General features: G+C 40.0%; 1 protein-coding gene across 1 annotated transcript; it reads left to right on the forward strand.

Annotated features, from left to right (window-relative positions):
• Positions 1-182: 182 nt before the first annotated feature.
• On the forward strand, positions 183-22659 carry LURAP1L (leucine rich adaptor protein 1 like). The gene is made up of 2 exons (XM_086771114.1): positions 183-722; positions 21750-22659. The coding sequence occupies exons 1-2, from the start codon at positions 513-515 to the stop codon at positions 22122-22124; spliced, it is 585 nt and encodes a 194-aa protein (XP_086627240.1). The 5' UTR covers positions 183-512; the 3' UTR covers positions 22125-22659.
• Positions 22660-24440: the final 1781 nt, after the last annotated feature.

Genomic DNA, 24440 nt, shown 5'->3' on the forward strand with positions numbered 1-24440 from the left:
CCCAGGTCTGCCCGGAAGCTCCCGGGTGGGGACCGCACTCCCCGCCGTGCGAGGGCGCCCCGCCGCCGGCGACAGGCCGCGCCTCTTCTCCAGGCATTACGGTAGGAGGGCCGCGCCGCGCCTCTTCCACCTGCCAGCGGGCTTTAAAGTTGCAGCCGGCCGAGGCACCCGATGACTCGGATCCCGGTACCCGGGGCCGGCGGGCAGGGGGCAGGTGCCGGAGTGCATCGCCGTCCCGCAGCCGGGCCGGGTTGCGCGTCCGCGCCTTGGCCAAGGGGAGTTTTTCTCCGCCGCCCTCGCCTGCCTGTTTTTGTCATTCCAACCGGTGGCAAAGGAGGGCTGGGGAAGGGCGGCGGGGAGGGGAGGAGCGGGTTTTCCCAGGAAATCCCCATGTCCATGGCGGGTCACCTGCGCGGCTCGGCCGCCGATTACCGCCCCTCCGCGCCCCTGCAGCGGCCGGGCGGGCGCGGGTAGTGCCGGCGCCGCCGCCGCGGACCCCGCCGGGGCGAGCCATGGAGGCCGGTGCCCCGCCAGACCTTCGCGACGTCGAGCAGAAGCTGGGGCGCAAAGTGCCTGAGAGCCTGGCGCGGCCGTTGCGCGGGGAGGAGCTGCCGGGACGCCCCGCCGCCGCCACGTCCGTCGCAGCCCCCGGCCCCCGCCGCCGCCGCGCCGCCGCCCTGGCCAGGCTGGAGACGAAACTTCACCTCTTGAGGCAGGAGATGGTGAGTAGCCGGGCGCCGGCCGAGGAGCCTTGTGGCAGCGCCTGGGCTGCCGGCAGCCCTCCCTCCCCGCGGCACTGGCCCTCCGTGGGGAGCTCTCCCTGCCCCCCGGCCCCGCCGCCGGACGGTGGTGCCTGCCCCCGGGAGCTGCCGCCTCGCGTCCGCCCGGTCCAGCCAAGCCGCCGGGGTGGCTGTAGGGTGGCTGCAACCGGTGGTGCTGCTGCCGCCGGCCAGGTGAGGAGGAGGCTGGACGGCGTGTGGCTTTCGGCTCTCTTTCTCGCCCAGTGGCTCGCAGTTGGCTTCTGTTCCCCTCTCAGCTCGTTAAAAGTACTGAAAGCTGGTGTATCAATAAACGAAACAGTGCACTGACCTCTCTCTGTTGTAAATGCCTTTCCTGCATCACACCTGTTCCCTGCCGATGGCTAATACCTAAAGAGACACTGGACGTTTTTGGGCTGAAAATTTAGCCTGGTATTCAGTGACTCTGTTTCTGGACACTGATCTTCAGAGACTTTCTTAGTTCCAAACTGACTGTGCAGAAGATGCACAGTAGTTCTTGATCAAACAACTGTTCATAATTTGGCTCAGAGGGGTTTTTTTTTTTTGCCCAGTGGTCTGTGATGGGACTAAGCTGTATTTGGTTCATAAGTTCTAACTTGTTTACTGTGTTAATGCAGGTGCTTGGCCTACTTTTTATGTCACTGTCTCAATAAATTTATTTTTTTTTATGATGCCCTAAAACTGGCTTCATTTTTTTAAGGCAAATAAAAAAAAAAAAAGCAATTTTTTGCAAGTAAGTAAGCAACTAGTGAGCACTCAGCAGATATGATTCTGATGATGCAGAGTACTTAAGATGTGCAAGCATAGTTGGCTTCCACTTTTATTAGAGTGTAATTGTTCTGTGAGGTCCCCAAAGAGTCTTTTTTGGTAGCAGTTCTTTCCATAGCTCTTGCCACTAGCCTTATTTGAAAACAGTATGGAATTTGGTTGTGTTGGGATGAGGATTTTACTGGCAACATGTTGAGATGACTTTATGCAGCCATCTTGGAACTCAGCCATTTACAGCAAACAAAGCAATGTCATCCTATGTGAACAAATGCAATGCCATATGTAATACCATACATAAGATCCCATTGCAACCTTACATGTATATATAAGCAAAAGGGGAGTTGGTTTCTAAGAGTTTTTAAATAATAAGCTTGCGAGGGGAAAGGGCACATCAAGAATGGTTGTTCCGAGAGTTAATAGTCAAGATGATGACCTTAATCTTGAGAGGTAATTTCTAAATCACAGTTGCTGTTGTATGGCTTCATAGGTTTTAAGAGATCCTCACAAATCAAACTATCAATGTGTTTTAGTGTAATCACTGTGAATTTAAATTTAACACAAAGTTCCACATTGTCAGCATATCTTATGTTTATTTTTGTATTTTAAGCTTGCACAAGGGTTGTAGAGTGATCTGCAGGTAGTTTATAATGTAAAACTGTTAGAGATGTTGGACTGAAAAGGAAACAGATAAGGTAGCTAGAGTTCTTGGCGTGACTGTCTAGACCTGTCATGATAGTTAGGCCTATTAAGGGGGGGTAAAAACCGAGTGACTTGCCTTCATCGCCTTTTCCTTTCAAGTTGGTGGCTTCATCTACTTTACACTTTCAAGTTTCACGTCACAATCTTCAATTTGCCTCTTCTTCCTCCTGCCACCCGGTTTCCCTCTTTTTCCTCCCTGCCCTCAACATGAACATGTTTTAGTCCAACATCCTTGACCTCTCCCTGTTGTTTGTCACTTCAGGGACTGACTTCTGCATCTGAACTCATTGTTCCTACAGAGTAAGGAGAGTTCTGTTACACACCTCTTCCCATTTGACTTCTAGTGTGTGTATGCTCATTAAACACCAATGTAATGACTATTTGTGAAAGGTGAATTAGTGGTACTTTGTCTACATCTTTTTTTTCATGCTCTTAGCTCTCTCCTGTAATCCAGAGTATGAAAGTGAACTATCTTCCTGGGATTTTTCTCCACTCTCTTTAGCAACTCAAGGATTTTCCTCTATTATTAAGGTTTCTTCAGGTTCTTAATCTGTGACTTTCCCCTCTGCAATTTTCTTTGTGACATTGTGCAGACCTGATAAATTTAAGAAGAATATCAGGTTAAAATCATGGTTTCTTTCTATGTATCTTTCTCTTTTTTTTTTTCTGTACATCGTTCCTAAAACAGAGCCCAAACTTCTAGCTAGCTTCTTATTTCACACCTCTTTGTAACATACTGTTCTTTGGCTTCACTGCAAGGCCTAAGAGGCCTTGAGTATGTAGAAAAGTACTTTATAGCTGCTGCAATAGTAAACAGATTAAAAAATTGGAAAATATTAGAAAAATCATTTCTCAAACTGTCTTTTTCTATTTGTGCCATGGTGGCAGTTTCTGCAGCCCATTCACTGAACTTTGGATAGACACATCTTATTTTACTTGCTTGCTTCAGGCTTGAGACAAACTTTTTTTTTGTAAGCATTTACAAAACAAGGTTATTCAAGCTCTTCTTTTCTAGTCACATATAAAAAAAAACTTGGCACTGGTTACTGTGCTGACATCTTGATCTTTGATGCTGAGCAGTACTGCCTCATTATCTTCTTGTATTCTTGTTTTTGTTAATGAAGATATTTTGGACAGATGTGGCTATTTTCATAGGGTTTTTTTTTTTTTTTAAACTTGGCTTTATACAATTTGTGCCGTTATGCAGCTCAACTTTTGTCCTTTCCCACAGCTATTGTTTGTCACAATGGCTGTGCCTGCACAGACAAATTTCAACTAAATCTGACAAAACAAAGTGATTTTATAGATACTGCCTTAGCATGTTTTGACTTATTGTTGCATTTAAATCATGGTCATCCCAAAGCTCTTGACTGATAAGACTGTATTTTACTTTTAAGTACATTTTCTCATTGCTTTCCAGGTCATAGCTACTATAAAATACTTCTGTGTTCCCCCAACATCCTGTTGTTTGGCCCCTGACAGTAAAGAACAAGGGAAGCGTACCTGAGCCTGTTTGTAATGCTTGAGAGTAGACACCAAGCCTTAGCTCAGGCAGTATATAATCCTTCCAGTGCAGAGACTAAGTTCAAACATACAGGACTGGAAGCAGGGGGAAGTTTTTGTTCATTTAAACCTGGAGGGCCATCTCCTTTCCTGTGAATCACACTTTGTCCTTCCAAATAAATTGATCTTCTGTTCTTCCATCCGTCTTGTATATGTGAAGCCAGTGCTTATCTTGCTTCAGAACAAACTAGCGGTATCTGTAGGACTGGATCCTTCTGTGGAAGAGAGAGATGGTGGAAGCTTTAAGAACTCGATCTCATCAAGTTGCCATGTCCTTGGGCTGAAAGAGCATGAATGAAATGGTGGAAGTTATAACCTCACCTGTGTCATCCGCTGCAGGAGAATGTTAAGAGATAAGTAATATTTGACTTAGAAATGCTTCTTTTGACTGTGAGTTAAAGCACCTGACGGATAGTGTGTGTGTGTGTGGGTGGCAACTGTACATCTGCTGGCGAACAGCTTTGAGGCTTGCATCTTGCTTCCTCAGATCTTTTTGCTTTTCCTAATGTATGGTTCTTTCCTCCTCAAGCCTGATTTTGCTGGTAGTCACTGGAATCACACACATATTTAATAGAATCATATAATGGTTAGGGTTGGAAGGGACTGCTACATGTTATCTAGTCCAACCCCCCAGCAAGTAGCAGGGACATCCAACAAGGTCAGGTTGCTCAGAGCCTCATCCAGCCTGGCCTTGAATGTTTCCAGGGATGGGGCATCCACCACCTCTCTGGGCAACCTGTGCCAGTATTCCACCACCCTCATTGTAAAAAATTTTTTCCTAATATCTAATCTAAATCTACCTCCCTCTGTTTTGAAACCATTACCCCTTGTCCTGTCACAACAGGCCCTACCGAGGAGTTTCTCCCCATCTTTCCCGTAGACCCCCAATATTCTTGAAATATGGACCTGCTTGGCTATTTAATCTACTTGGGGAAGACCTCCTTTGCCTTCTTTACCTTCAGTTTTTCCCACCAAGGCTATGATGGAGATTGTGTTGGATCCTGAAAACCTTTGAGGCATAAGGCCATCAAGTAACAGGAGAAGCAAGAAGTAATTGCCTGTGTGGATGAAAAAGCTGTGCTCTCGTCAACCTAGGATGTGATGAATACTGCCTACTAACCGATGTGCCCTTGATTCAGTTTGAAATTTGTCACAATGTTAATGTTAAACTCTTTCCGCCTGTGGTATTTTAGGTGGAATCTTCCATTAGGGATTAATAATAACCCTTTATGGCTGCAGCCGTGTTTCTGTTGTATCGTGCTTCTGAGGTCACTGCTCAGTACATATGACCTCAACAGCTACACATTGCGGCAAATAATCAGTGAGGTTTGTTCTGCAGGCCAAAATGATACTTCTCCAAAGGCTTCATTTCTCTTTCACAAATTATGGGGTTACTCAAAGGCAGATTTTCCTTAACACCTGAAAAAAAAAGGGAGTGTGGGGATTTTTTTTTATTTTCCTTCAAAAGTTTACGAAGTCAACTTTATATTGCCTCTTTGAATGCTAAAAAAGTTAAACAGTGTAGTCTGCCTTACATGTAATAAAAAAAGCATGCTTTGCATAAAAGTATGTCAGACAGAAAAGGTAAACTCTCTTAGAAGTGAGGGGTAAACGGCACTGCTGGGACTTTTAGATGAGATTGATTCCAGTCAACACTGTTGAGGATCAACTATTGTTGAGTCTGAAGGCCAAACTGGGTATTTTGTGTGCAGCAGTTTTCAGGGTGAAGGGTTGAAGAAATGGAAACAATCCTATTGCCAAGAAGCTCAGAGTGTCGGATTTAGGCTAAAGCTGTTTGAGATAAAGACATATGCCTTTGCTCCCTCTTTAGATGAGTTTTCTCCCCCTTTACTCTCCTTGTTCTATTTTAGTATAACTGTTTTTAAAAGGCTAATTAACAAAATGAAGGAGAACTGAAAGTACTTTTTACTGATTGGAATTAAGGCAAATTGATCATTACAACGACAGTCCTTCGCTTACTTTTTTCTTTTCTATTCAGCATATCCTTAGCGTGTAAATGAAGGTGCAGGTTGGAGGGCAAAGCTGTTGTAACTCTATTCTACCAACACTTATGTTTGAACAATTTCAGATTTGCTTAGACTTATTAGATCCACAGTTGCGGGGGGTCTGCCTTTATTAGTTTATTTAAAGGACTTTTTTTAAAAAAGTCAACAACTGTGACTTGAAACGTCTCTTTAACACATGCTGTAGGTACAGGCTGCTACATTCACTGTTTCATATGATAACATCAATTGACTTAATTGAAGCCAAGGTCTGGTTCAGTGTGTCTAGTCAGCAGTGCAAAGCGGTGTATCAGATGCTGGTTTTCTATTAGATTAATTGGAATTTTTGCTTAAAAACTTGATTGAAGATAAAATCTTAAATATAAAATTACTAGTGGCTAAGCCTCAAGCCTGCGTAGGAGGGTTTGATTAACCTTGATTTCTTAGTGAGCAGTTATTCAGTGAATCTGTAAAGAGAGGCTCTTCTTAGAAGTAGAAAAAAAGTCATACAGAAATCAAAATGAACTTATTTCCCCAAGTCCTCCTGAAGTTCACTGAAAAAGCTGGTAATCTTGGATCTTGCTAGCAAGTTCTGTCCTTCATACCCTCCGATTTGCATGATGTGGTGGAGGAATTTGTAATTTTTGCATATAGTGCAGATTGGGCAGTGATACCAGGATACTCGGGCTAAAAAGGATTTGTAGACTGATCCTTAGGGAAAATGACCGAATCTAGTAAGAAAAAAATTGCAACCTAATTGTAGTAGGAGAACTTTGCCAAGTTCTCCATCTTTTCAGACCGTCTTTGGAAGCATATTTAAACTTATCTTTTGACTAGCAAATATCACCCAGTGCCTGGCAAAAAGATTTGAATTGTGGAACATCTCTGTGTTGTACTCAGTCAGTGCTTATGGTCATTCTCATTCAGCTGTAGCAGCTGCTGAAGGGTTGAAGTCCCCAGGAAGTACAGAGGAGTATGTGCTTGCATTATTAGCTACTGCTTGACCAAGAGTCCGTGAAACATTGCTGATACCTTACCTAGCAGCAGCAGTATGAAATACTTCAGTACAAGTGCTTCTGTCTCATGTATGGATCATCGGCAGTGACGGGGGATACTTCATTCGAGACTTACAGATAGACTGCCCAGGTACAAATGAGACTTCTGCCAGCCTTTATTTCAAAGAATATATATTATTATTCAATGATGTTTCTTTCCTGATTACTTTGTTTCAAGGGTAGAGGAAGCGTTTTGGCTTTGAAGTTGCTTTTTAAAGTCAGATTACTGACGATTTGTAATGAAGAGACAGGAAGACTAAACCCTTTCTGCACAAAGCTCTACAGTTTAAATGACTTACAATAGTTTTGAGCAAATAGATTATGAACTTTCTGATGAAATTATCAGAACAGCATCATTTTTGTAGAGTAGCCCAGGCTAGAAGGGATCTTGAAATATCATGTGGTTCAACCTGTTGTGGGAAAGGGAGCCTGAATGAGATTGTCTAGCACCCTGTCCAATCTCGTCTTGAAAACCTCCAGCAATGAGGACTCCACCACATCCCCGGGGGTGGTAGTTCTAGTGATTGTTTTTTCTCACTGTAAAAAGTTTATTTCTTGTATCAAGATGAAACCTTTCCTGGTGCGACTTGTACCTGTGCTCCTTGTCTTCTCTGTGTGGGTCCTTGTGAAGGGACATCCTCTGTCCTCTTTGTAGCAAGAGGATCTTTAAGTACTGGAATACTGTGATGAGGTCACCCCCAGAGCTTCTCTTCTCCAGGGAGAAAAGGCCTAAGCCCTTCAGTCTTTCCTCATAAGGCAAGTTCCCCAGCCCTTTGATCATCATCAGTTTGCATGGATACTTTGTTTTCTGTGGATGCTTATGGCTAACAAAAATTTAAAAATACCTTCTGTGTGTGTGCAGGAAAAAACTTGAAATGGACAATACCAAATCCATATATTAAGTAGAGGCAATGGCCAACAAGTGCATTTCTACTTTTCAATACTTTTTTTCCCTAACAATAAATAAAGAAAAAGAATATGTTTACAATTAATTTTTAAGGGTTACAAAGGCCTTTGTCTGTTCTCTGCCTTCAAGCTCAAAACGCAATAAACTTTCCACAGTGGATGTGTTTATTTCCTACATGTTTCATTTTTGTCCATGTCCTACAAGGGAGGCTGGACACTGGTCTCTGGAGCAAATTAGGATGAAGTCACAGGATTAAAAAGACAGAAGGTTTGAGTTGTTGAGAAGCAATTGGACTTTAATGAAATTGAGTAGAATTTCTCCCTTGGATTTTCACCTGCATTTATAACTATGAAAGCTAGGCACCTTACATGTAAGCTGTGTCAAAAGATAGTTCACAGGTTACTGTTTGTAGAGATGAAGAGCTCTTAACAGGAAATTATGGGCAATCTTGTAATAAAATGATAACTATTTTGTTACGAAGGCAGACTTACAGCCTCAGGAGCTCTTATAACTACAGCCCTCACTCTCATAAGCGGGGCTGCTAGTTATAAGCATTTACTCGTGGTGGATTACGTTTATCTTCATGCCAGTTGTTCTCTGTGTTGAATTTGGGGTTGAATGAGCTGCTTGTCCTTACTGGTGTGGAATGGGAGCTGGTATCTAGTAGGGCAACTGGAGCCTGAGATGACATCAGTGTATCATTTCATTTCTTAATTTGAGAAGTTTGTAACTATTTGGATAGCAATGTTAAGGCCATTTCAGATCAGAGGACCTGTGCACTACACAGTCTGTAATCTTCTGTATGGATTTTTTTTTTTTTTTTTGCAGTTAAGGATATGACTGTGATGGGCTTTTCCTTTATCTGCTGAATGGCTACAAACCAGATCTAGCTGAGAAACCGGTGCCTGCACTCACCATAGTAGTGCTGATTATGAAGCAGTAAGCTTTGCCCTGAGAGTAAGTTGCATTCTGGCTTGATTTTACTCTGTACCATGATGTACAGAGCCACGTGAGTATACAAAGAGCCTTGGTATCCCTAGGGCCAAGTATGCTCTTATTTTGAGTCTACAGCAAGCTGTAGCTGTGCTAGGAGTAAAACTTGGAATGACAGAAGCAATATTTTTGTATGCATCCATCAAAACCATTGCATTGTATCCACATGGTATTGCTATTTGTTTTCCTGTTGTAGATAGGTGTCTGACTAGGATACTTAATTCAGTAGCTGTTGAATTTACAACTATGTAGTGGCTTCTGTCAAATTAAAACCTTGCTAAAGATTGTGCCTGCAACTTGTCTAGATTCTGTTTTTTTAAAGTAACCAGTACTGGAGGATGTGATTTGGAGGAAGGTTTTAATTATACTTGCTGAAGTAATCTTCCTTTTGCAGGTGAGTGTGTGCAATAAAATGTATCTAAGGCTCTCCCCATCAAAGTTGCTCCAAAGGAGGTTTCCTTCCTTCCATAAGAGGAGATAAGAAGAGAACACTTCAGAGTATATGTGTCAGGTGTTGAAGTTAGCTACTCTGTTTTGTCAGAATATGCCACCTCTTTCAGAGCTACCATGAACATGGAGAAGAGCAATACTGGCACAGCTATGCAACTCTGCTCTCAGCAATCTAGTTCTCCTCCTCCCTCCCCACCCATCTGGCATTTCTTAACACTTATATTTTGTCAAGGGAATGGTACACCACTTTTGTTAATTAACAGGAAACACAAACTACTTAAGCTGCTAGGAGAAGTTATCTGAATGTTTCATTTGCTGTACTGTAAAATAAACTCCTTGCACGACTGTATGGCCCTGCTGGGTGCAGTGCCATGTGAAATGAAAGCATTTAGTGCCTGTAAAGCAATGTTAAATCGCTGCTTAACTACTGGGAGTTTCAGATTTTATAAACACTTTACTGGCTTAATTTGTAATTTTGTTCACTGTTGTTACATACCAGCTGCATTCATTACTAAAGTGCTTCCAGAAGGAGCATCATTTTACTGGATTACTGCTTTGGCCATGAAACCTACCTCTCTAGATACAGAATCCAAGAATTATAATATAACAAATGTGTTGAATTTTTCCAAGCTCCCACGTTTTTACCCCAAGGTAGGAACAATGGTAAAACAGCTCTATTGCTTTGAATTTTTCTGAGTATTTTTTTTTCTCTCTTTCTACAGAGTTTCCCCTGGTTTAAAGAAGCGTTCTGTTTGGAATGGTTGCACTGCTTTTTGTAACTCAGATACATGCTTATGAGACATAGTGAACATCTCTTAATACTAAGTGTTTGTTGAAAAGACTTTTTAATTTACAAAGCTTTAGATTCTGACCTTGACCCTTATAATACTTATAAATGACTAGGACAAACAGTCCTGACAGCAAGGAGGAAACTGTGAAGCATTTCTATGTAAGCAGAAGTAGGATCTGCATTGGTTTGCCACCTCTTCAGAAAACCAGTGAAGTGAATATCTAGTGGCTTTCCTGGGATGAGACTAACACTGAAGTTTGGAAGGGTGTCTGGAGAAGGCCTGTTCCAGCCACATCACAAGCTTGAATTTGTTCTCTAATTTTGGCTGCTAGTATGGACCATTTTAGCTGTTGGGAAGGCCAAATGATATCTGTTTGGAACAAAGTACATGATGGTATAAGAGTGGCAACATAGAGTTTTTATGCAGTTTGGTACTGAAGAATCATTTCCACGGGCAGGAAGGTTTTCTGACTAACAGAATTTGGATGGGTCTGCTCAAAAACATGGCAACTTTGAGAAGTCATTCATTGTAAACTCCAACTTTAGACTATTATTCTAGTAATCTCAAAATGATACAGTTATGAGAGGAGCAAACATGAAGCCAGAATGATAATTTTTAGAGGACTTTTCCTGACCTGTGACTACAAGTGCATTTTGCCTTCACGCGCCATTTGAACCCCTGTAACCGTTAATGGGCTGTCCATATGTTGTGGGAGAGTTGTGTCATACACTGAAATATTTCAGTCACAAGTGGTGGCCTGTGGCAGGTTCCTAGTGTTGCTGAGTTTGTAGGAGAAAACTGTAAATCCTGCAACTCTAGAGGAGAAAGCCTCTTTGCAAGAGCAGAGCAGTACTATTGGCACGTGAAAGTAACAGTAGTTTTCTTCAACTTCATATGCCCATGGAATTTACGTACTCCTTCATTAGTGCCTAGCACTAGTTGCTGTGACTGGAGCGATGGAGTGGAGGCACAGTTCTTGTTTTCCCCAAAGGCAGATGAGGTGACTGTCTGCCATCACCACAGTGACCATCAATTCATGTAGCTGGTTATGCTTTCACCAGTGCAGAGCAGCAGTCCTCCCATTTCAGAGGAAAAAAACAACGCAACCCAAACGACAATATGATGTTTAAGCTTTTGTCATTTCTCTCTCTCATTTTTATTAAGTTATAATCTGTAGAACTGTAATGACAAAATTACTTCAGAACAGCCCTAACCAGTCCTTTTCAAATACAGCTATGCTTCTCTGATCCAATTCTGTTGTGTCTTAGATTTCCTTGTCTAGTTCTCTCACTTCAAAGGTCACTTTTGATTATTGGCAAAGGCCATATTTGTCTTTTCCTAGCATCTGGTGTGAGCCTTGCACATTATTTCTGCTCCTCAACTAGCTTAGTAGGTAGTATTTTCTCAGCAGAGGGAGAAATAGGAAATGTAATCAATGACCTTACTTCCTTCCCACTCTATTTATACCTGTAGTAACTGCATTGATAGTTATGATTAATATTCTTTACTGGACTAGGATCAAGCCACACTGCCCCAGTAGTCTGCTCTGTAGGATTCTTTGCTAAAAGCAAGTTTATTAGAAGAGTAATATGACATGAGCTAGAGTGTGTAGGAGAAGCTGAGGTCTGCACCACATGGTGTGGATGGTAATTGTTGGTCAAAGGAAGGACCAAATAGTACAGAAAGATGAGTACTTAGAGTGCCTGGTTTTGCCCTGAAGTTTGTAGTTCATGACAGATTACTGCTGTACCTTCTTATGACATATCCTTGGGTAGAAGCATAGGATTTCTATTTATTTAGATTTTAATATGTGCTTTCATTTTATTACCTGGATAATCATGCCTTGTGACCTCTAAAATGTAATGCTGCAGTGTGTGCTGTAGGAGCCAAAGGGGCTCTTGGCTCTTTTGCAGCTAGTATAGCCTGCAGCAGCCTCCTCGGCTAGTTGTATTGGCCAAATTCAGAGGTTCAGCTTGCTAAAAATGGTACTAACCTCTCATTCGCTTCTAGCTTTTTAATCTGGGGATCTTGGATGCTAGCTGTTTCATACGTTCTTAGTGGGTGAAAAAGAAATAAAGCAGTTAATAATTTGTAGATATATGAAAATTTGGAAGGGTATTTTTTGGTTGAAAGACTCAAAATAGGCAACTTTGCTTCATTTTATCTGAAAGATCTCAAATTTGCTAGTGCAGTCGGATGGGCACAAAGTCCGTATTTTAGCAGGATGGTGATCACACCAGTGGGGAGATTTGGATGAAGTTTTTAATTTAAAAGAAAAATATAAGGCTGCATCTGAAAGACACACAACTTTAAAGTGTGCATAGATTAAACTTAAGAGAAAAAAAAACAAGCATTATTTACTAAGGTGTTGACTCATTTTTATTCAATAAGTTTGAAAAGATTTACCACTGAAACATGATGTTCAGAAATTTTTCATAGGGGAAAAAAACCCAATGATCAGCATATCACTTCCTAACTCTCTTAAAGCAGTTCTCAGAGGACATGTGATCACTTATAATTACAAGCCTTTCTTGAAGTTGCGGTTTTTTTCTTATTCAGATAAACCTTCAGTAAATAGAATGCGAGTTTGCCATTAGTAAAGATTTGATTGTTAGATAAAAGAATATGCTTTTAACAGAACCTACCCCACCTCTAGGGCCACAGAATTATTGCAAACAGAATCTCATTTTGAATTCTGTGAGATTCAGACAAAGATTTGATTTTTTAAAAAATTATGTTTCTCCAGTATTGCAAAAGCAGACTTGAATTTCAAGAAAGTTCAGATTTGTCTCCAGTAGTAATATTGTCATGTCTCAGTTCTGACTTAATGAAACAAGTTGGTGTTTTTTGTTGATTTTTGTTTCCTTTTAAAAATAATGACAAGGTGGCAATCACTACTGTCCTGGGAAAAGCAACATTTTCAAACTTTGAATATACCTGTAAGCAACACCCATAATCCTCTTGTATTTCAGTTATATGCTTTTGAGCATACTTACACAGTGCCAGTATTAAAATTAATTAATTGTACAGGGATGAGCAGGTCTGGAATGCTCATTAACCAAACCTAATTCTGAAATGAACAGATCTTTTATCCAGGTTTTGCATTGTATTTTTAAGAGCATGTTTTGGTCAAGACAAGCATAAATAAGGCAGAGAGTGAAATCAGATGAAAAAAAAAAATCTAGATATTTTATTAAGCCCAGATACTGTCTCATCTTGGTGGGGAGGATGCATGCAGTTCTGTGTTGTGGCTGGTGTCCAGGACACGTGATAGTGGTGCTGTGATCGACCATCTGCTGTAACGCTTTCTGACACTGACAGCCAATTGTTACCACTGCATATTGAGCTGAATGTTTGCACTGGTATTATCTTGTCTGTCAACACATGTGGGTCCATAATATGGATTTTTCTGGACATTTTCACCTCTGTCATAGAAGATACGTTTCTCAGGTCAGATGCTGCTTTTATGACATATTTGGAAACATTCAGTAAAAATTTCCCATAGTATTAGAAGCTTTTTGCTCTTCTCAAAAAACCTGTATTTCCTCACTGCTTCCTTTCACGTTCATTCAACTAGCTTTAAAATAGTCAAGACCTTCCTTTTATATTCATTCATCCTTCTAAGGCTAGGTGTTTCTGTCTCTGAATTCTGTGGTGCTGCTGTGTTTAAAGAGCTGATTTAGCGTTTGTTTTTTGGGGGGCAGGAGGTGATGAAATAGGGACTTAACTAACTAACCTGCTACTTGCTCTCTGATGTATAGCATATTTCTCTCTGATAATTATCGTCATATCTACTTAGTAGGTATTTAAATTGTTTATTTTTCACAGTAAAATAAAAAGATGGCCAAAAATCTAAAACAAACAAATGTTTTTCCCCCTGAGAATTTTGGGTTGCACTTAAGCATGCAAAATACCTCAAAAAGTATAATGTTAAAAAAAAAGAATGAGAGTTGTACCCTACCGAGTGAATGATTAATCCAAGTCATTGAGATTTTACTAGGTATGAATGCAAATGGCAGGCTGCCCACAGGTATGCCACAGAAAAGGATCATGCACATACCAAGGAGGTGGAAAAAGGCCTTGAGATCCACTTTTTTTTATTATGGAGAGAATGTAATTAAACAATTGCACAACTTGGTGGTATGTATTTTCCTGTCAAGTCTGAAGCGGATCAATTAGTATGTATAAAATTAACATATTTAAATAGAGTGTTGTAAGAGAAATGTAAATCATCAACACTAAGTTCCTACACCAGAAGATAACTAGCATAATACTACATAATCCTATACCAGAAGATACTGGCATAATACTTTGTTCATGTATTTGCAATAAATGTCCTTAAAAGCTGTTCATTAGATTATTTTCACTCAGTGCTTATGGAGGTAACATGCTCCCTCATGAAGTTGCTCTGCCTCCTCATTATTCTGGTGGTGATTCTGGTTCAGATCTAACCTGCTCACTTCCTTACTTTAGCTAATGGGTCTTTGGGAAGCTCTGCTTGTAGAAGGAGAATCCTCTTCTGGCTGATGTTGAATCACCCTCTCTCTCTTTCTCCTTCCTAGTTAGAAATCACCATTCACAAAGCTGTTATGTTCTTGCCAAATTTTACAGAAGGACCTGTAGAAATATTTGTCGTAAGCATTTGGTGCAGCATTACACTGGAACTGCAGCAGGCTGAGACAAGTTCATGACTAGGCTAGAACTTCTTTTTAAACTAGCAAGGTCAAGGACGCAGACAGAAGCTGAAGACTCATGACGACTCACTTTCTGAGCAGCTGAGACTTCAGTGATGGTAATGAATGCTGCCTAGAAGTCTACTGTAAGGGTTTTGACAATTTTGAAGTCTTCAAGAGAAACAAATGTATAATTCAACTCTTTTGCAAAAGAAGGCAAAAAGTAAAGGGATCAAGACTGCTTCTGCAACCTGCCACAATGTTTTATGTTGTGACTCATTATGGAAGTGCTGCTGAGAAGGGTCGGTGTAACTTGCTCTATTTGCAAAAATAAACTGGATCAGCAAACTGCAACTACAAATCAACTATGAGTCACGTAAATGTAGCTTTTTTATGTGCTCCCCAATTTTCTGAAGATTACCAGAAGCCTAAAAAACATGAGGAAAGAATGGGGAAATGTTCCAGCAATACATTATAGCACAAGTCCATGTTGAAAGACACCAGATGTGCAAAAAGCTGTTGATCTACATTTATAACAGTTGAGTGAAATTTCCTTTACTTGAATCACGGTGAGGTAAATCGCAGTCAGACACATGTGGCACAGTGATGAACACTGGAGCACCTACCTCGGCTCTCTGGCAGTCTCATCCCTGCCAGACTTTGTCCCCATCTCCATTGTTTATGCATATGAGGAAAGTGGAGAAATGAGAGAGCTCACATACAGTGTCAGGTCAACTAGGTTAGCTTTATTGTAGTGCCTGAGTTAATCTAAGCTAGTTGATTTTACAACGGAGTCGATGTGGAGCATTTCCACAAGCAGCTACGGTTCCGTCTGTGCATAGATTTTACTATCCTTCCAGCTAAGGATAGTAAACCTGTGTTCTTGTGCTCTGTCACATTAAAACTTCCTGGCTTTCTGACAGGTGATGCTGAAGATTGCATTCAAATTCAGAAGTCCGTCTAGGCATTCTGCTTTTTCATCTTGATCCTAAAATACCGTTGCCTAAAGTGGCTTAATTATATGAAGAAACCAATGCAAACATCAGTGGCTTAATTATATGAAGAAACCAATGCAAACATCAGTGGCTTAATTATATGAAGAAACCAATGCAAACATCAGTGACTTAATTATATGAAGAAACCAATGCAAACATCAGTGGGAAAATTTTGAAGGAGGCAAGAGGTTTAAAGTCATGCACATGCATATGTACTAATTAAAGTAGGACGGAGCTCATGCACAGCCTATGAATTGTCCTGTGTGTTTAAGGGTCTGTCGTTGGTTGGTTTTATTTTAGACATGTTAAATGGGAAAAAACCAGCATTTCTTTACTCACTGGTGTTGAGAAGCTGTTGTAATATGAATCTGAGCTTGCTAACCTTCAAGAGGCTTGCTTCATGCTTTATGGTGGTTGCTTATTAACAAAGCCTGTGAGTGTGACCACACTTATCCCTGTTAAAAACATGTTAGCTTAGTGACTCCAATTAAATAATCCTTGCATTCACGTATTCTGAATTTTGGTGGTTGAATAGGTTGCTTTTGGGCTTTTAGCTTGTTGTGTATATTCTCTCACAAAATTGGTTGATGATGTTTTATTGATGAGTTTTATATCCTTTTATATCTGCTTGTGAAATTTTTATCTGCATAAGACTCAGATAATTCAACTTTGTCAAACACTGTTTATTTTATTTTTCACACTCTCACCTTCCTTCTTGGAAATTAATTTTCTTAGTTACTTTAAAAGTTGTTATTGGTGTTTGTAATAGCGAAAGTAACACTAGGAGAAAGAGGAATAAGGTTAACTTTTGTGAAGAAAGAGACCAGAATTCAAAACAAATTATTATTTGACATTGATTTTTAGTTTTTTTTTTTCTTTGTTGCATCTCAAATTAATTAATGGAATTAATTATTCTATGGAAAACGGAGGTAATCTGCTTTTAAAAAAAGAAAGGGGAGGTAGGCATAGCTGCGTAACCGTAAAGCTGTTTATCCTGAATGGCACAGAGAATGTAAGAAATTGAATGGGAAAGTGGAAAGCTGTCTCTGACACGCCCTAGAAAAAGGAAAACAGCAGTACAATTAATAGTCCTAAACTGTAGTGGTCACGCACACCTGTTTGGCATGGAAAGACTCTACTGGTTTGAAATTATGTTTGTAAAATGGGCAATAGAGATGGCAGTGTTTAACAATAGATGGAATAGGTTCCAGGACCTATTTCATCTAACCTTTTCATGTGCTAATGCTCTTCTGCAAGACTGCTGGGGCACTGAACTTTTGAGCGACCTTCAGTGGGCTACCGTATTGTGCTACTGTTTCCATACAACTTCCGTTTGTTGTGGAATATCTGTCCAAAATTATATTGCTTTAGAAACACACATTAGATAGTAGCCAATCCTAGATCCGTGTTTGAGTCCTGCCTAGGATCTTATGCAGAGCCAAGCTTCTGAACTGAGTGACTTAAATAGCTTCCTGAATCCATTAACCTGTAAGTTTAAGATTTTGTCTCTTGTAGTGCCTTATTTCACTGTGCTCTGACTAAAAGATTTGTCTTGAAGGAAATATCTTGTTGTTCAGGCTCACTCCTTTCCTTTCCTTTTATTAGGGGGCTCTTTACAGCACAGTGTTGAGGAAAAAGTTAAACTAATATCTTTTAAATAAACTTAGGAGTATCTTTTCCTCAGACCACAGACCTCATTTGCTGGTTACTGTTAGTATCCCTGCAGACTTCCTGTAGTTAGAAGAAGAAGCAGTGACAGCATGTGACCCCAGAAATCTAAAAGAAAGTAGTTTGCAAAAAGAACTAGAGTTGCAGACAGCTTGACAGATTAAAAGGATGTATTGAACAGAGTTTTTATCTTTGTCATTTTTGGAGGGGAAGGGGACTGACTGTGTTTGGAGCCACCTGGAAGGTATGTCTGCGGAACACACAGCAGGAAAACACAAGTCTGTTCTGCCCGTACACTGAGGGCAAGTGCGACTTTGATCCAAAAGCAAAGTGACCAGGCTTGCGGCAGCTAATGCAGTATTTTGGATGACTGCCAGGAAGCGGTAATTGTCTTTGTTAACAGCCCTGGTCATTAAGAGTTTTATTCTAAAACCAATAACCTAGTCAAGCCCTTTTTAAAAAGCACTGTATGTATAAAAATAACATTAATATTTGGATATCTCTGTGTATACATGTATGTTTGTATATATATATATAAATTCTCTTCAATAAATTATTATTACAGTGTTGCACATGTTATTATGGAAGGCCATGAGCAAAGCTAGTTGTGTAAGGAAGTAATACCTTGTTATAACAACCAGTATGAGTGGAAGGGAGTCACAGAGAGGTGTTTAGCCCAGTTGTGCTTTCCAGACTGAAGATCTGGTTTTGTCTGAATGCTAATCTCTGCCACACCAGACTGTGTTACTTGAAAGATGATCACTTGAGATGTCACTTTAATTTCATTGGTTTTTTCTTGCCATGGCTAGCTGTTTAATGTCAAACATTTATGGTCCCTCCTGGGGATTTGCAGTATTTTGATTATACAAACTAAGCAAAAAGATATAAAGGCTGACCTGTAACCAGAATTTCTTTTTTGCTCTCTTGTCACAATTTGTTTCCTCTGAATGCCACAAGTTCGTTCTGAGGACTGATGTAAAGTCATACACATCTTCCCTATGAAGGTGCTCTGTGTACTCTACCTTTTGCTCAAAAAGTGGCTGTAGAACTGTTCTGAAATAGCTACAATAGCCAGGAAACACTCTGTTTAGATAATTTCTGAAATGCACCTTTTACTGTGCGTAGCAAATGGAGCTATCAAACACGATAAGATTTTATTGTGCTTAGACCCTTTAGTTGATCCATTTTGGAACTGATTTGTTTACTCCAACAGTTACGTGGGTTGCAGCTACATCACTGAGTACGAACTAATATGATTCTGTCTGGGCTAGAGCAATTAATAGGCAAGAAATATCATAGTGACATTTTTGTGTTATCAAGAAGATGATGAAGTAAACCATATTAAAGAAGGATGACACTTAGTGAACTACTTGTTAATGTTTGCTTTAGAAGCAGCACACTCTTGATGTGGGAGGTTTGTGACAGTGGTAGCTTGGAGTAGGAGGACTCAAGTACACAGGAATGCAAAGAATTACTCCCAGTAAGGCTGAAGCTGTGGGTGTATTTAGAGCAAAAAGTGATTTCCTGGAACTGAATCTGAAATATATGAAATGTCTACTTTGTCTAAAAGGGACTGTTTCATTAGAGGCGTATTGGTGCTAGCTCTGTTAAACATTTCCTTAATTAGCCTTTTGGCAAATTTGCTGTCTCCAAGATTGCTTATATTCAGCAAGTTGCTGAAGTCTGTAGTTGCGTTTGGGAAGTCAGGTAATTTGCTATTTTCTTGATAGCCTAGTTGCTGAACAAATGGTTTATAGTGATTTATGGGTAGGAGTAGGGGAACTGGCTTGAGCAGGAGGGCAACAAAACGATCAATCTGTTTTCAGAACCTCACATCTGAAACAATGATAGATGGGCAGCGTTGTTAAGACTGTGAATGGTAAAGCTATTTTGCACAGTACCAGGTTAACTGTGTTAAATCCTGTGATATTGGATTGAGGATAATTCAGAAATCATTCTGGGGACTTACGAAGGAGACTGGGAGTACATACGAGAGTTACTTAGACAGTATGTTGCTAGCAAAGGTTGAAATATCTTTGTGTTGGGTTCACTCTAGCCAATAACTAAGCACTCACTAGCTGCTCATTCACTTCTCTCTCCCTTTTAGTGGGATGAGGAGAGAACTGGAAGAACAAAAGTAAGAAAAATTCATGGGTTCTAATAAAGGCAGTTTAATAAATGAAGGAAAGAAAGAAAAAAAAAAAACAAGTGATGCAAAGTCAGTCACTCACCATCTCCCACCAGTGACTGATGCCCAGTCAGTCCCCAGGCAACAGCTACATTGAAAAAAACAAACTCACAGCTTTTATTGCCCAGTACAACATTATATGTCAGGGAATATCTTTTTGGTCAGTTATGGTCAACTGTCCCAGCTCTGTCCTCTAGAAACATCTTTCCCAGCCCCAGCCTACTCACTGAGGGTGCAATGACAAACAGAAAAGGCCTTGATGCTGTCTGATCACTGTCCTGAAACAGCTGAAACGCGGTTTTAGTCACAGATACAGAACACAGCGCCATACTGGCTGATACGAAGTACAGCCAGTACAATCTTCTGCAGTATCTAACAGAATAAAAATACATGAAAATAACTTTTTGAACAACTGTATCAGGTGGGTTAATTTAGGATGTTGAGAAGACTGCATTTGAGGATGGAAAGAATCATCTCCAGATTGTACTCTTGGCAAAACAAGATATAGTCTTTGCTTCCTGAGAATACTGATTCCATTCCAGTCCATTGTGAATGAACAGTACAGGTGCTGTATTTCTGTATAGTAATTGTGGACTTGGAGAACAGCATAAAATGTCTCTTGTCTGTCTTAACAGATCTTACTTGTTTTTTTCCGTATTTCTCAGTTGAGTGAAGACATTAAAATTTTCAGTGTACTGTATTGTCTTTTTTGAAATAATAACCTGAAAGTTAAGATGTTATACCCTATGGAAGAAAAACATGTCATATATATGTATATATCAGACGTTATGGCACACGTATTTTTGTAGAGAAGTACACTCAAATTATGTACAAGGGGAAGTATTTTCCAAATGCATGTGTTAAAGCAGTGATATATTTGCATCTAGGATGCTTAATTAGTACAATTAAAGGATGTGAGAATATGTGATAAAATATTACACAAATTACATGCTATACATGTTATCCCTATGAGTTAACCTGAAATAACTGGCATCTTTTTTTTCAGTAGTTATAAGCACGCATGCCCTATGTTGGCACTATGTTAAAAGTTCATCTAGGCTGAGGTCTTACTCTGGAGGTGATGAGACTAGAAGCGTGTCTGTTGTGATGTCAAACATTTAGTAGTGCTGAGGTGCTGTTGGAAAGGACTGGAGAGTTGATTAAGTCACAAACTGGCACTGTCTTCTCATAGTATGGATGGAAGTAGCTTCTGGCTCTCCACACTTGATATTATGATCAAACACAGAGTCATCTTCAGTTTGTCAGACTGCCTTTTCAGTATTTTCACATGTTGCATGTGATGAATGGGAGATCATACAGGGTTTGGGTTTTTTTTTTGCCAGCAGTTCTGATGTTTCAGATTAAAAGAAAGAAGCAACAAATAAAACCCTTAGGCCGTACCTTTATATGTCATCTCATTGGGGAAATTTGAGTGTAACAGTGTCTTATAAAGTTTGTCTGTTAAGAAAAACATGAAGTCAGTTAACTTAAATATATCTGTAAAATGCAGCACTGTAATATTCCACTGTGCTTTCCATTAACACTTCTGTGCGTATGGGTCAACAAGCACAACTAAGTTGGGAAGTAGGATTTTGTGCTTACTGTGTATTTTTTATTTAGTTATTTTTTTGAACTTGTTTCTCTTTACGTTAATCTTTAATAAGCGCTTGACTGTGAAGTCATCACCTTAATCTAATACGAGTTTAAATAATTCAAAATTTACAGTTTCAATAAGTTCAATATTTCAATTTTCAGACATTTATACAGCAGCTTGCAACCTGAACTCAGGTGTAGTGTGAATAAAAATTAAAGGTCTGCAAGCCTTTTTCCAAATGATGCACATCTGAAAATTTTCATTTACCCAAGTAGCCATAATAAGGATAACTAGGGGTGAACGCTTAGCTGCCTGGATCTACTAAGTAGCTTAGAGTAATTGTAAATGGAAATGAGTTTGTCTTTCTTTTCTGAATAATAAAAAGCTATCCCCAAGAGCTGCCAGATCAGCTGTGTTTCTCATCTAAATAGCATGGTACTACTGTGTCTACAAGTCTTGTTGTTGACTAGCATTCCTGTTAATGGACTGCTTACCTAGCCTGATCAGGTGAAAAGTGCATTTTTTTTGGTGGGTTTTATAACCCATTCATTGCCTCCAACCTGCTTTTTAGAGTCTGATTTTGAAGAAAATAAGTAATTTTTTAAATCACTTTTGCCTTGTAGGTTAATCTCCGAGCCACTGATGTGAAGCTTATGCGCCAGCTACTCATCATCAATGAAAGTATTGAATCAATCAAGTGGATGATTGAAGAGAAGGCCATTGCCAGCAGAGGTAGCAGTTTGAGTGGCAGCCTGTGCAGCTTGCTAGAAAGTCAGGAGATGTCCCTCCATGGCAGCTGTAACAGTTTACAAGACTGTAGTGATGGACTGGATGGAATATCAGTGGGGAGTTATTTGGACACCTTAGTGGATGATGTCCCTGGTCACCAAACCCCTTCAGATATGGACCAGTTCAGTGATTCTTCTATTATGGAGGACTCACAGCCTCTGCATAAGCATCCCAAAATTGATTCTGATGAGTACTACTGTTTTGGTTAATAAAACAAGTTCCAGTGGAACTTATCCTTTTTCTTTGCTGCTATTTTATTTCATGTGCAAAATGCCCAAACTTCTCTTGAAAGGAAAACATAATATGATACTTTGATTCCACTTCATAGCTTTTCTTTTGCTTCTAATATGTTTTCTCCTTGGTGGGTTAGGCTTTTCTCCTCCTCACCTTTTCTTTTTCTTAATTTATTGTTGCAATTTTTTCTTTTTTTTTGTTTTAATTTTTTACAATGCTCTATTTACAGATCTTTAAAAGTGGTGAAGGAAAAGCTTTATCTTTAAAATGAGACATCAGGGAATAAGAGCAACAATTTTGTATTTGTTGACAATAAAATATCTTCTGATAAATATATGTTGTGGTAAATTTTCTTGACTGCCAGGTTTGGCCTTTCCAGGGATACTGTTCTTATTGAGCCTTAAATCTGAATCTTGAAAATACCTCTACAAAATAATTTTCCTTTTGTAAGCAGTGATATTTGATTCTCTTAAGCTGTCTTCACTTGGAATATAAAGTATCCTAAACTTTTTTGTGTGAGGTTTCTTTCTTCTTGAACGTTCTAATCCTTCTTGTTTAATTATGATTTTAGGTTCTGCGCTTCATTGGTGTCTTGTAGTGATGTGTTCCAATAATGAAAGCTCTGTATAAGAGTATATTTTCTGCTTCATACCTTCCATTTTCGTTGAACCTGCTGTTTTATAAGCACAGTCAGTATCTGTAAAAAAAATTAAACAGGCATGCCATATTAAAAATATCTAATTCAAATAGTTTCTATACTGAGCCAAAATTCCCCAGGAGAGTTATTTTAAAAATGTAATTTAAAATCTTGACAATTTGAAATTTTGAAGGATTTATAGAGCACTGGTGAAACATTTTACAGGGTGCATCTAGAAGGCATGTCCTGTTTTGTTTGTATGCACAGCCTCATCCTTAACAAGTTTACTTTGTTTTTACCAAATACCATAACTAAGAGAAAGTATTGTCCTGGTGTCTTTTTGTTTCCTGCTTTACAAATAAATTTGCTTTAACCTGTTTGTACCTACTGGTACAGTTTAGAACTATGGCTAGTCATTCATATTGGAAGCATCTGAGAAGAAAAATAGGAACAAACTGCTGGGCGGAAAGTCTCTTGTCTTTGAGACTCCCCTGGCCCATGGTTTTGTGCAGAAGATTAGGAGGCAGATTGTTCTTTTAATTGCTTCGGAATTATAAAGAAACAAAATTTTATCATTCTACGGTAAAAAAAAAATAAGAATGAAAGAAATAGAATTGAACTGGACACTTTAACAGATTAATAAACATGTATTTCAAGCTTACAGATAGTGAAATAATTGTTGATACTTACACATCATCTAGAAGTGTCCTGTCTTGCCATGTCTATATTCCTACCTGCCAGTAAGGCATGGAATTCCCTCACTGAATAAACTAATGTTTAACAAGTATAATACAGGCTCCCTATTTAAAATACCTTTTGCAATTCTGAAGGAATAAAACTAGTATATGCAGTAGTCGACATATGTTCGTTTGGTTCATTTTGGGATAAAGAAATATTCCAATAAGGTTCTGTTCTTCCAAACCATGTCTCCGTGGTCCTGTCTTGTCCAGCCTTGATCAACATCAAATGTGGAGAAAAGGTATAGAATCATAGAATCACATGGTTGGATGGGACCTATAAGATCATCTAGTCCAACCGTCTTCCCACTACCATTGCTGCCACAGCTACTAAACCATATCCTGTAGCTTCTCATCAAGCCGCCTCTTGAACACTGCCAGGGACGGAGACTCCACCACCTCCCTGGGCAGGCCGTTCCAGTGCCTTACCACTCTTTGAGAGAAAAAGTTTTTCCTCAAGTCCAATCTAAACCTCCTCTGGTACAACTTGTGGCCAGTTCCTCGGGTCCTGCTTGTTGCCTGGAAGAAGAGGCCAAACCCCTGTTCATCACAACCTGCCTTCAGGAAGCTATAGAGTGCAATGAGGTCTCCCCTGAGCCTCCTCTTCTTCAGACTAAACAATCCCAACTCTCTCAGCCGCTCCTCATAAGACTTGTGCTCCAGACCCCTCACCAGCTTTGTTGCCCTTCTCTGGACACGTTCCAGGGCTTCAATGTCTTTCTTGTAGTGAGGGGCCCAAAACTGAACACAATACTCAAGGTGCGGCCTCACCAGTGCCGAATACAGGGGGATGATTACCTCCCTGCTCCTGCTGGCCACACTATTTCTAATGCAGGCCAGGATGCCGTTGGCCCTCTTGGCCACCTGGGCACACTGTCAGCTCATGTTCAGCTGAGCATCAACCAACACCCCCAGGT

This window comes from Chlamydotis macqueenii, chromosome Z, assembly GCF_036417535.1.
Source record: "Chlamydotis macqueenii isolate bChlMac1 chromosome Z, bChlMac1.mat, whole genome shotgun sequence".
Taxonomy (NCBI): Eukaryota; Metazoa; Chordata; class Aves; order Otidiformes; family Otididae; genus Chlamydotis; species Chlamydotis macqueenii.

Excerpts from the sequence above, each read along its gene's own strand:
- LURAP1L (XM_086771114.1), top strand. The coding sequence starts at position 513 with ATGGAGGCCGGTGCCCCGCCAGACCTTCGCGACGTCGAGCAGAAGCTG. Across the intron at positions 723-21,749 it reads ACCTCTTGAGGCAGGAGATG|GTTAATCTCCGAGCCACTGA; the intron begins GTGAGTAGCCGG and ends TTTGCCTTGTAG.